General features: G+C 34.0%; 2 protein-coding genes across 2 annotated transcripts; one reads left to right on the top strand and one right to left on the bottom strand.

Moving 5' to 3' along the window:
* Positions 1-1,520: 1,520 nt before the first annotated feature.
* Positions 1,521-4,022, bottom strand: LOC140959944 (uncharacterized). The gene is made up of 4 exons (XM_073418008.1): positions 3,920-4,022; positions 3,704-3,762; positions 2,893-3,291; positions 1,521-2,249 (listed from the first exon to the last, which is right to left on the bottom strand). The coding sequence occupies exons 2-4, from the start codon at positions 3,741-3,743 to the stop codon at positions 1,819-1,821; spliced, it is 870 nt and encodes a 289-aa protein (XP_073274109.1). The 5' UTR covers positions 3,744-3,762; positions 3,920-4,022; the 3' UTR covers positions 1,521-1,818.
* Positions 4,023-6,514: 2,492 nt separating this feature from the next.
* Positions 6,515-11,423, top strand: LOC140969799 (uncharacterized). The gene is made up of 5 exons (XM_073431262.1): positions 6,515-6,930; positions 8,939-9,048; positions 9,137-9,508; positions 9,969-10,668; positions 10,996-11,423. The coding sequence occupies exons 1-5, from the start codon at positions 6,696-6,698 to the stop codon at positions 11,067-11,069; spliced, it is 1,491 nt and encodes a 496-aa protein (XP_073287363.1). The 5' UTR covers positions 6,515-6,695; the 3' UTR covers positions 11,070-11,423.
* The last annotated feature ends 826 nt before the right edge of the window (positions 11,424-12,249 follow it).

Below are 12,249 nucleotides of genomic sequence, written 5' to 3'. Positions count from 1 at the left end.
CACAGTTTATTGAGACCTATAAAATCTCAAATCTAGAAAGTGCAGGAGCAAAGGCCCGGTCAATACTGAAATTGCTTATCCAGGACCTCAACCATAATTGTAGTTGATGCTATGTTTCACATCAGCTTAGCCTTGACTCACAATGACCAAGGTAAGGGGTTCCAAAACCAGATAACTTCATCCATCTCTAGATCCCACCAGCTCATGTTTCACATAGAATCAAATCATCAATATTTAGGCTTAACCAGGAACAACAAAGGGCGGGGTAATCAACACCATCACCAATCACAACAAATATTTACAGCGGCCACTGAACACTATCCAATGGGTTTCGGACGACTAACAACCACCAGTTCACCCATAAAGCAGGCAGCCAGGCACACTTAAGGACATAAAACGAGTAGAACACCTAGGAGATGGAGTCAAAACTGAAAAACTTGATCAATATAGCGATGAAAACCAGGAAATTGAATTCCCTAGTTCATTCAGGCAGGCACAACTAGAACGAAACCAAACTTGGACTACGATTTTCTAGACTAAAAGATTGAAAACGGTGGTGATCACACTCAGCCAGGCTGAGTAACTGCTATATTAGCTCATCGTTTCGCGGCCTAAACCCAATATCTAGAACTTTCCCCAAAATTCATTTCAGCCTCCTTTCAAAACCCTACAAGCAGCCCAAAACTGAATCTTTCTAGGTACACCACGTTCCAGAATAAAAAGCATACAAATAATAACAAATACCTGTTGAACTATTGTAGACGAACAACAGAGAAGTCGAGAGCATCTCGCCGGCGGTGGTTCCGGCTCCTAGGAAGGAGAAAACAGTCGTTCGGAAATTGGGAGCACATGAGAAAGTTGTCAAACGAAAACCCAGACATCGTAATTTTGTTGCAGGGATGGATGTTTTAAGTCATTTTCACAGCACCGACATTTGCATCCATTATTTCCCTTTGTCAACTTATGGTGATGTTATTTTAGTCATAAAGTAGGCAAAATGTGGTGTTCGCGGGTACTATTTATTTGGGTTATCTATAAAAAAAAATATTATTTTTTATGTTAGAAGTATTATTTTTTATCGTGAATATTGATAGGGTTGACCCATCTCACAGATAAAAATCCGTAAGACCGTTTCACAAGAGACCTCCTTCATAAACTAAAGTTGAATAAATTTAAAATTTAGTCTAAATTTAGAATCTCGATATTATATTATCTATAAATTATTAGTGAAAGTTCGTAATTGATTTATTTCTTTTTATTGATTTCTTATAATTATATCGATGTTGATCATTTGATAATATGTTTTTCGTGCATTGTAGATTGTCATGTTAGGTTTATAAGAGATAAAAACTTATGTAATTTTTTACATTTAAACAACACAATATACAAAAGCATGAGTAAGTAAAATTTCTAAATTGGGTAGGAAACATATTTTTGCGGCAGATAGTAGTAGACCAATTAAATGTTGATGAAGCTTAAAAATTTCTACATACCCTTGACGAGGAGTTCATGTGCAAGGAAGGGGACTCCTCTCCCCTCACCACTTCCCTGTAATCAAAACACGTTAAACGAACCAACACGTACATAATACTTTCGATTCAAACTCAAAATGACATGCAATAATCGATCCATTAACAAGATAATTATTTTAAATTATGTCTTGCATGCTATGCAATCACATATATATATATATGTGATTGTATACATATGTATCAAACACAAAGTTCTAATGAAACACTCGATTCAAACCACCAGTTTTCTGATGTTCTTGATAGTCTTTCACGAGTTTATTCGACGAGGATGTGAAAAAGATCATACTTACTCCAACGAGCTTTTCTTGACTTCAATCATGCAAGAAGCAACTTCATTATCCTTTGTAGACGATTCAGGCTCGGTGATTTCCAGTGGCTCTTGTTTAACGACTAAATTGGCTAACGTAGATGATCTTGGCTGACTAACTTCTTTTGAAGGATCTGGAAGAAGCATAGCCCCGAGACCTATCTCGTTTTCAGGTATAAAATTGCATTTCTGGTAAATGAAAAAATCGTCGTATAAAGGGTTCTCTTGTTTATTTGGAAAGCTGGCGTTCATGATCTCTTGTTCTTTTGAGATATGACATAGCTGATTGAAGAACCTTTCCATCGGTGATGGGGTAAACTGGGGAAGCTTGGTTCTCTTCTTCTTCGTAACTTTATCGGTTTTCCAAAACGAGAGCTTTTCTATTTCCTCGAGCACTAATTTCTTAGCAGCTGTAGATCACAAAACAAAAAACTTTTCAAAGATCACCTGGAAATGTTTTTAAAATGCATGTTTTTGATTTTTTTTAAAAAAATTTAATATAAATTGCCTTATTTCATCAAGATTTCTACATTATAACTCAACGTAGCAGTTCTATCACTTGAACCTAGTCGGAACAAAGCAGGAACATATATAGGGGCGATAAAATTCTAGTGTGGAATATAGAGTTTTTTTATTTTAAAAAAATAAATATAAGATTTGACTTCCAACGACAATTTTCGATGTTACGTCAATGAAATATAATCAAAAATAAAAACATTTAAAGTTAATGTACTGAAATCAAAATTTGAAAATTTAGTGAACCAAAACTCAAAGTAAACAAAATTAATTGATCAAAAAGTTATTTTCGCTTATTAATATACATGAAAGGTAGACATTTTAAAAATGCACAAAATTTTAAAGATAATACGAGTTTCTTCATAAATTTTTTTTATTTTGTAATAAAAAATTTAGAAATATTAAAAATATTATTTAAATTTTTGTCACATGACTCTGAAATTACACAGATTCTGCTGATAATAGTAAATAGTATACTAAATCATATTAGCATTCTAGAAAATAAAAAATATTTATTTGTGGAAGGATATTATTTACCATCTTCATTTATTTCCTCATGAATATCATTCTCAAAGAGTGTAGATGGAGATTTCAAGGTTAACCCAGTATGGAAGTGATCTTCAATTCCAACAGAACTCTGCCCATCTCCGCGAGCGACAGCCTTTCCCTTTCCCTTCGATGTTGGGTCCGATCTATCCTCTCCAAATACAAAGAGATCCGAATCCACTTTCTTATCAGGATTGTTTTCTTTGATTAATAAGGTCGATGGTTTTATGTAGTATGACATTGGATTTATCGGATGATTAGTAGTTTCATGAGTAACCTCGGCTTGTTTCGAAGAACTGGTAACACCCGATTTGCTCGAATTCGCCTTCGATTTGCATGAGTTGCATACTACAGGTTTTGTGGGGTTCATGCTTCTCCAAGTTGAGGAACCTGTTTCATTCAAACTAGTTAATCTACCTAGAAATGTGCTTGAACAAAAGAAAAACATATCTAGGCATAGATTAACTTCAACTTGTCATGCATGCACCGCAAATATTCAGAACCATAAATTATCCCTAAAAAATTTAAAATTAAAGCCCAAGTTTATACTCCAAGACATCAAGACATGCACATTAAGCAACCTGCCAATTGTTGCCTTAACTCAAAAAAAATAATCAAAATTTAAGATATAATTTTTAAAAAAATTCCAGACTTTACCCTATAGAATTACCCTTTTTAATTTTATGTCTCAACCTTCATACGAATTTTATAGATCTACCCGATTGGAATCAAGTGACATGTACATTCATACTGACAAATATTTTTTTTTTTTGACGAAAAATTGAACGAAACCCCAACTCACATGCAAATCCACATTTCGAGCAAGGCCACTGTCTTCTCATGATTTCCGATCTCTGAGTACTAAAACATTAAAAAAATAAAGGCAACCGAAAATGACTTCGTTAAAATCAGGACAAATTAGGGTTTTTCATATATATTAAACAAGAAAGCAGATTTTTTATATTTTAATTTGCAGCCATTGCTGAAGCATAAGAGCAGCATGAAAGTAAGAACAAACCTGAGAGAATACAATGTGCAGCTAATTGTAATTTGAGAGTTTTGAACTGAACAGAAGATGGAAAATATAAAGCAGGGATGGCGTTTAAGTGAATTTAATTGCTTTGTTTTGTTGTGCTTAGTTGTTTAACATTGTACTTCCCTGTCCATATGTAATAATATTCATGCAATATTACCATGCATGAATCCATTTTTCAAATTTTATATTTTTTGGTAAGCTGATACATGCTTAATTGTAAAATAAATAAAAATGTGTGTATTCAAGTAGATTAATTAAACCGTGGGATACATAAAATTAAAAATTTCAACTTTATGATAAACTTTTTATTTAATATATAAAAAGTTTCTCTTAGATTTGAAATTTAGTCTCTGTTAAAAAAAAATACGTGTTTGCACTATCTAATCTGAAAAAATGTTTTTGCACTCCCTAGGCTCACGTACATATCTTTTTTCGGATAAAAATTGGTACAAAATATAAGAAATACAGTATTGATATATAATATTTGAGTAACAATTGTTTCAGATATGATATTAATATATGATTCTGAGTAGACAAACATGTATAACAAGTATACGTATTAATGACATGTCTTTTCTTGCATGAAATTAGATTAAAAATATATTAAAAATATAGTACTAATATATGATATTTAAATATCAATTGTTTCAAATCTGGTATTAATGTATGATATTTGAGTACCCAAACAAGCTAGCGTATCAATGGTTGATTTTAACAAAGTTCTAATTTTATACTCAAAATCTATTTTTTGTACCAAATATAAGGATCGTTGTACTATTAAATCAAATATTAATTTCTAAAAATATATTTCTGCAAGGTATTTGGGGGAACGAATTAATTTTTTTAAATTTTGGGTATGTAATCATCGGTAGATTGTATTAATGTATAATAATAAAACTTAAATTTCATGGGGGTTGTTTTAAACTTTTTATTTGAAATGTCGACGATAAGTTTTAAAATTGTCATATAAAATACATACTATTAATTTTGTTTCTAAGAGAGAGAAGTGCACTCTACCGGCAGCGTAGTAAATGATTTGGTGAATGATATAAAAATAATGAGATAAAAGCAAGAATTTTGTCGAAATCCTTAAAGCAAAATAAAAACAAAAAATCAAACACACTGTTTCCGCCAGCCACGTTTACCATTTTGCATGCAATATTTATATTATTGGTGATATCATGGAACATGACATATATCATGCGTTACGTTCCCATAATCCACGTATTCTTCTTTATACTGGCTTTTCCTCGTGTGCTAGTTTAATTTGGAATCATATGAGCCAACTCTGAAGCTTTCGGGCTATAATAGATTGTAGTTTTGGATGTATTAATCGAGCTGTAATTAACCGGAATGGGCTAGCTAGAATTCAAGTTCAAACAGCAGTTTTGAGCCATTCTTTTCCATATATAAATACTATATATATATATTGATCCTAGCTAGTACTGGCTTCATGTTACTAATAATTTCTTATTACACTTTTTAACATATAAAATTAATGATGAATTAGAATGGTTTTAGACTTATTGTACTCGTAGTGTTTTTTATCATATCTTTTGAGAGTCTTTTTGTTAATGGATCAGCTAGTTTCTTACTAAACTTAGTGTAAACAACTGTTAAAATTTAGTTGTATGATATATTCATGCCTTACAGCATTATGTCTAGATTTCCCATTATAAATCTTGCTAAATGCTCTAGACGGAGTTGCTTGACGATCACAGTACAAAGAAACTGTTGGCATTGGTCGTTGCCACGACTTTATATTTCGTAGTAAATTTCTTAATCATTTTGTTTCTTTACATGATGCTGCTAGTAATGCACATATGTTTTTTCGATCGAAGCCAATGATATATATAGCACCTCCACCCAAGGTGAAATCCACCATAACGTCGATTTGTGTCACTAACACTAGTAATCCGATCCGACTAGCATCTGTATAATCTTCTAGCATATATATGGAACAAGGCAAAGGAATCTGTCTTCTTTAAACATCCGACAACTCTTACAATAGCTCTCCAATGTTTAGTGCTAGTATTACGGGTGCGTCTTGAATGGTTGCGAGCAGAAAAAACAGTTTGGGTCTTGCACGATGCATATCGTACATTAGATTACCAATGACACTGAAATAGTGGAAAACGAGTACTACCGATGAATCTACCCATCAGTTATTCGAAACATCAAACGGAGTGTTAGCTTTTTAAATTTCTAAATGATTGAACTTGGATTAGAACTTTATCATAGTGAGATTGACACCACATAAACCCCACTATGTATTGTCACCTTGATTCCTAAAATAGTATCAATTTCTCTTTTTCAACTATGGATAATCAATATATCACTAGTACTATATCAAACAGATACATGCACCTATTTCTNACGACTCACACAAAGTTTTACTTTTTTTTATTTTATTTTAAAAATTGACATCTCAAATATATTTAAGGTTTAAAAAATACCCCTAATCATAGGTAGGATACAGCTATAATATCAAATCAGAATATATTCTGCCAAATTGAATTTTCTAAATATTCTGTGAATTTATCTAAAAATATATATAAATAACCATTTTCTCGATTCCTCGCGAGCACAAGAGTATTTGCTTCATACCGATTTAGCAGAGAAACATCAGTCTCTGTTTACATACATACACCTATACATATATAAATTGAAGAGGGGGCGAGATTGAGAGAAAGAGAGCCTCTGTGTGGAGAGAGAGAGAGAGGGAGAGAGTTTGGTTGGCGCAGATGCTGTTGTGGAAATGGGTAAAGCTCACAACAAGAGACTGTCGGTTGTGCAGCATCAACAGTCTGATGGCAGCGCTGTTTCTACGGCGACCTTACTCTGCCGGAGATGTTGGCTGACACTCTTCACTCTCAAATGCGCCGTCGTGTTATTGCTCGGTGTCGCTGCTTTTCTTTCTGCCGTTTTATCTATCCTCCCTATTCGTTATCGGCACGCAGGGTTTGATGCTAAAGACTCCATCAAGCTTGCTGGTAAATTGATGCGTAAAGAACTTTTCTTGCCTATGTTTGTGATTCAATTTATTGAGGTTTTTGGAGCTAGGGTTCGTTTTGTGGTTTATAGATCTCTCTCCGTGTGTGTTTTTTTTTCTTTCCTTTTTGAATCTGTGTTTTTGTAGTGATTAAGGTTATATCGTCTGTAGCCTGGTACTAATTCATTTCAAGTACCGTGTATATTTATTTTTAGGGATTTTGTTGATATCATAATATACTTGAATTTCACCTAATTTTTCGTGGGAAACAGCGAATTTTACTGGGGAATTCGAATCATGCGATTCGACTTTCTTTGACTTACACGTGTAGTTATCATAATGTTCTAAGGTTGTTTGAAGTTTGGGAATGTTGTTACCTAGAATTGCCTCCTGTGATCCATTTGAGTTTTCTCTCACCAAGTTTCAGATTATCTGTTATTTGTTCTGTGTTCTCTATTCTAGTGAGACCGAATGTTGAATTTACTTGTGGAGCCAGATATAGAAGTTGGTTTGGTAGGTAAATTCTAGCTGAGCAACCTCATAGCCCGTGTAAATTTGATATAGAGGGAGGACTCTTGTTAGTGTGATAACTTGGCTTGTGGTGGGGTTGTTCTATCAACCTGTAGTTGTTTGTTTATCAGTTATTCAAAGATATGGGAAACCATTGGTTTGTTTGTTCCAAGAGTTAATCAATTCAGAAAAATAATTTGGGGTGTTACATTTATTTTCATACATTTGAACAATTTGTTTAGTGGATGACATTGTAATAAAGTTTGGGATAATGCTATGGAAAAAGTTGTGTGTGCAAGATCTATACAGACGTGAGACATGAACCAAAACAAAAGAGTTATGGCGGGACATAAAGCTGAAAACAGAAGAGTTATTTTATCATTTTTGCCAGGAATGAAAGAGCATAAATTGTTTTATGAAGGTTTGATTACTGAATCACTTTCCATTGTCATGTTCTGGATTGGTAAGATAATGAGATCCGTCTTAACATCTGATTCCGGAAAAACCTGAGGAGCATATGATTGGCAGGCTTGACTATTTTGTGTACATATTTTCATTTGAAAAAAGCCGATATGCAATTTTAAAAAATTGGCCGCTCCTTCCATCAAAAACTTAAAACGAAAAATGTCTTTTGGGAGTATAGGAGAATGTGGTGTATTTTTTATTTTACTTGTTGAAATAGGCTGTTGTTGTACTATGTAAAACTTTTTTGCTATAGACATTGGTGATGTCACACCATACTAGTTTAAGTATTTTAATGGCATGTAAATTATTTTAATATTTTAAAAAGATAATGTATTGAATTAAGCTATAACAAAATAATAGATTTGGGAATTGTTGAAAAGTTTAAAGAAAAGTTTTGAAAATGTAATATGATACAAAAATTAGATAGTTAATTTTTTAGGTGGTTGTATTGAATCCTGTAAACTTCTTTTTTTTAATTATTTTGTTTTGAGAAAATGAAGATGTTGTTAAACAGCATTACCAAAACATTGCCTTGCTTTTTAGATGTGATTTTAAGACATGATGCACACCACTGATTCTTGGAGTTCCATTATATGTCTTAAACTGCTTAGTATGCATTTCTTTCTTCTTGTTAACTGACTTGAGGCTTGGCATATTTTGAATAACACAGGGTCATAGCTTAAATTCTATGGATTCGTTTCTTTTCCTGTTCACAGAGTTCAATTAGATGAGTGACATTTTTATTGATAGAATTAGTTTAGCAAATATAGGGACAAAACAAATATGAGATAATTGCATGGTTATGATCACATAGTGCAAATTGTGCTATTTTTCATTTCTTTTATTGGAAAATCTGTCTCGTCTGTATGTTCTGTACTGTCCATAGCTCTGATACTGTGCCAGGGCTTTATGTTTCGGTTACACAAAGCCAAAAACCAATAAATTACTATCATGGCATATAAGTTTCTGGTGCTGCTTGAGATGCTTCTGCTTACGGTCCTAATGCCTCTCTTATGTCCCTGTTTTTGTTTCAGCCACTGTTCAAGCATACTTTGAACTTCATAAACCAGTTTCAGAATTTATTCCATACATAAGAAGATTAGAATATGATATCAATGGGGAGATAGGTGTCCCATACTCAAAGGTCCGCTTCATATATTATATGTACCATTTGCATTTTCTATCAATCAACAAGAGAGAAGAGTGGCTTTACAATCTCTTATTTTCCTCAGGTCGTTGTTCTTTCCATGCACCAGGCCAGTGTGTCGGATCCGACCAACGTGGTGTTTGGATTCCTTTTTGATTCAATCGATAATTCAATGTATCCAGTGTCCTTAAGTCTGCTCAAGTCGTACTTAGTAGATTTGTTTCTTCAACAATACAACTTGACATTGACCTCTTCAACTTTTGGATCTACATCTTCATTTGAAATTTTGAAATTTCCTGGTGGGATCACTATCATACCAGAGCCAGCTGCAATGATCTTACAGATACCTCAGATCCTGTTTAAGTTCACTCTCAACAGCTCAATTTATGATATAAAAGAAAATATTTTGGAGCTCAAGGAACAGCTAAGAATGGGATTGCAGTTGATGCCCAATGAGGTAATTTTGCATTTATCTTGTGGTTCCCTATATTCTAGATGGTATCAGCTGCTGCTTTTAATGAAACGATTGCACCATCTGTCATGTTGGGAAAAAAAAAATTTGTTGTGGGGTTTGGCACTAGGTGATGATATCTTCTACCTTGTTTATAAGTAGTGCGTAGTCAGTCTGGTACCTCATTTATTGATTTTGTACTAACCCTTGTTCTAGAAGTTGCAGGCCAAATGAAAATGATCGTCCACTGAGGTTTGTTTTAACATTTATGGGATGCACAATGACACCTTTTTAGTAGCTACAATGGGCTTGTAGATGAGTCCTTTATTTCTTCGTATGATGTGTAATTTCCTGTCCAGTTTGCCTCTCGAATAAAGCAGTCATATATTTGGGCTCCAGACTGATTTTTGAATCACATTTTTATTTATGAGAAGATCTTTATGTTGTTATTTTCTCCCTGGCGCAGGTAGTGTTAATACATGTAACCAACAATAAGGGCTCCACAAAAGATCCACCAGTTACGCTTGAAGCTTCAGTTGTGTCTGACATAGGAACTTTACAGCCACAAAGATTGAAACAGATAGCACGAATAATTGCCAGATCCCCTCCTGCAGAAAATCTTGGCCTTAATCATACTGTCTTTGGCAAAGTCAAGGAAATTAGCTTATCCTCATTTCTAAAGCATTCACTTCATGCACCAACACCAACTCCATCTCCATCTCCATCTCCATCTCCATCTCCATCTCCGGATCATATCCCATTAATGGCACCATCATTTTCTCCATCCTTTCCACCTAAATTTCAGCATTCGCTCTCACCTTGTCCCAACTGCTATACCTCTTCACCATCTGATGCTGGCCAGATTTTCGCCCCCAGTCCACCTCCAATATCTAATTCCCCTGAAACTTCAGTAGCTCATAGCAATCAACGTCGCGTTCCCACCGATCCGCCTGGTTCTTCGCCTACTTCTCATCCTAGCCAAATATGTCCTGATTTGTCCCCTTCTACCCACTTTGAGCCACCTCTTGCAGGTCCTGCACGACATGTTTCTCGAAGTCTTTCTCCACTGGCTTATGTTTCGCATGCTTCTCGAGGTCTGGATGAAAGGAGTGAGAACAGTTTCATGTCTACACCACATGTTTCATCATCCTTCAAATCTACGTCATGTAAGTCGCATTTGCGTAGCATCTATATCTCTTTTTTTGGGTGATAATCATCTTTCATGCCTATCCACCTAGGCGCTGTGAATCTGGCACGATATATTAATCGATTATGTATAGCTAATACTGGTAAATATCTAGTTTTTAGATGATTGTGTTACTGCATTACTTGATCAACCACCCCATACAAGGGGAAAAAGAGAGAGCAGAGGAGTTATATGTAGCTTCTCCAGCGTTTTATACCTATAACGAAGTCCATCCTAATTAATATTATGGGATGAATTCTGCATTCGAGGAACCCAACATGCTAGCTAAGATACCTTTCTTTTATAGGTACCATCTGCAAGTTAATCTGGTGGTTCTGCTTAACTGGGCTCTTGGCGTTTCTCCTCATGGGGACACAATAATCATTGGCTGCACGAATTATTGAAGTAGTGTAATGGTTGCTCGCACTTTTTTTTTGGCTTTGTGGCAAAAAGGTGATTGAGTTTAGCCCGGAAGTGTACATGAAGTAGGAGAGTTGGAAGCCAGAAGGTGGTGAACATAACTGTTAACCCTAACGCATGCATGTTATGGCGTTGTTCTTCCCCAAAGGGGGGGAATGAGTAAATGGCCAAACATAACTCTTTTGCGCAGTTCTCCGAAAGAACGAACTGTAAAACATTTGGGTTCTTTCTGAAAACCTGCGTGATGTATTACAGATGTATCGACGCACGTAAACCTGCAAAATACAATAAATATATGTTTAAATGTTCGATTTATTCATCATGTCTTGGAACGTTTTATTCACACTGGTTTTGTATAGATTTTTCGTAAATATTTTTAAATATGTATTCATAAAAAAAATGAAAAAAAAACTTCTATATCTTATCATTTCATTTTTTTTAAAAAAAAAACTCATCTCGAATGTTACTGCTGATCCATCTCTGAACAAGATACCGCTATTGTCATATAGCTGAATTTCATTTAGGGTATCGGTTTCCATCCATTGGATATTTTATTTTTACGACTCTTGTGAGATTTTTTTTGTGGAACAATTTTGTAATACGAACTTTTGGTTTAGTTTAATTAATGAAAAAATATCAATTTATATGTCAAAAATATTGTTTCTATAGTAAATATATATTGAGTTGATCCATCTCACGTATATATATCCATAAAATCATCTGACAAGAAACCAACTCGTTGTAATCCATATTAATATCAGTTAGAGTTGGTTTCTTATGAGACGTTGTCACAAGTTTATATTCGTGAGAAGAGTCAAGTCGATCCATGTCTACCATGAAAAATAATACTTTTAACATAATAAAATAATATTTTTTTCATGATTTGGGCTAAGTTGGATGTCCGTCTCACAAAATTGACTAATGAGACGATTTAAAAAAAAAAATTTATATATCAATTAATGGTGATGAATTGAACTATATTAGCTCGAGTTATATATCAAAAGGAAAAGGAAACACAACCCACCGACGCTAGTTGAGCCAAAATATTGCTGGAGCTCAAAATCTGAAATATAGAATTTTCCGATAATCTTTATTTTTTTAAAATAAATTTATTGTCTTTTTTTTTTTTTTTTTTTTTTTT

The sequence above is a fragment of the Primulina huaijiensis genome, chromosome 2, assembly GCF_012295235.1.
Source record: "Primulina huaijiensis isolate GDHJ02 chromosome 2, ASM1229523v2, whole genome shotgun sequence".
Taxonomy (NCBI): domain Eukaryota; kingdom Viridiplantae; phylum Streptophyta; class Magnoliopsida; order Lamiales; family Gesneriaceae; genus Primulina; species Primulina huaijiensis.
The sequence above is the reverse complement of the archived record's forward strand: the minus strand, read 5'-3'. Positions and strand labels throughout refer to the sequence as shown.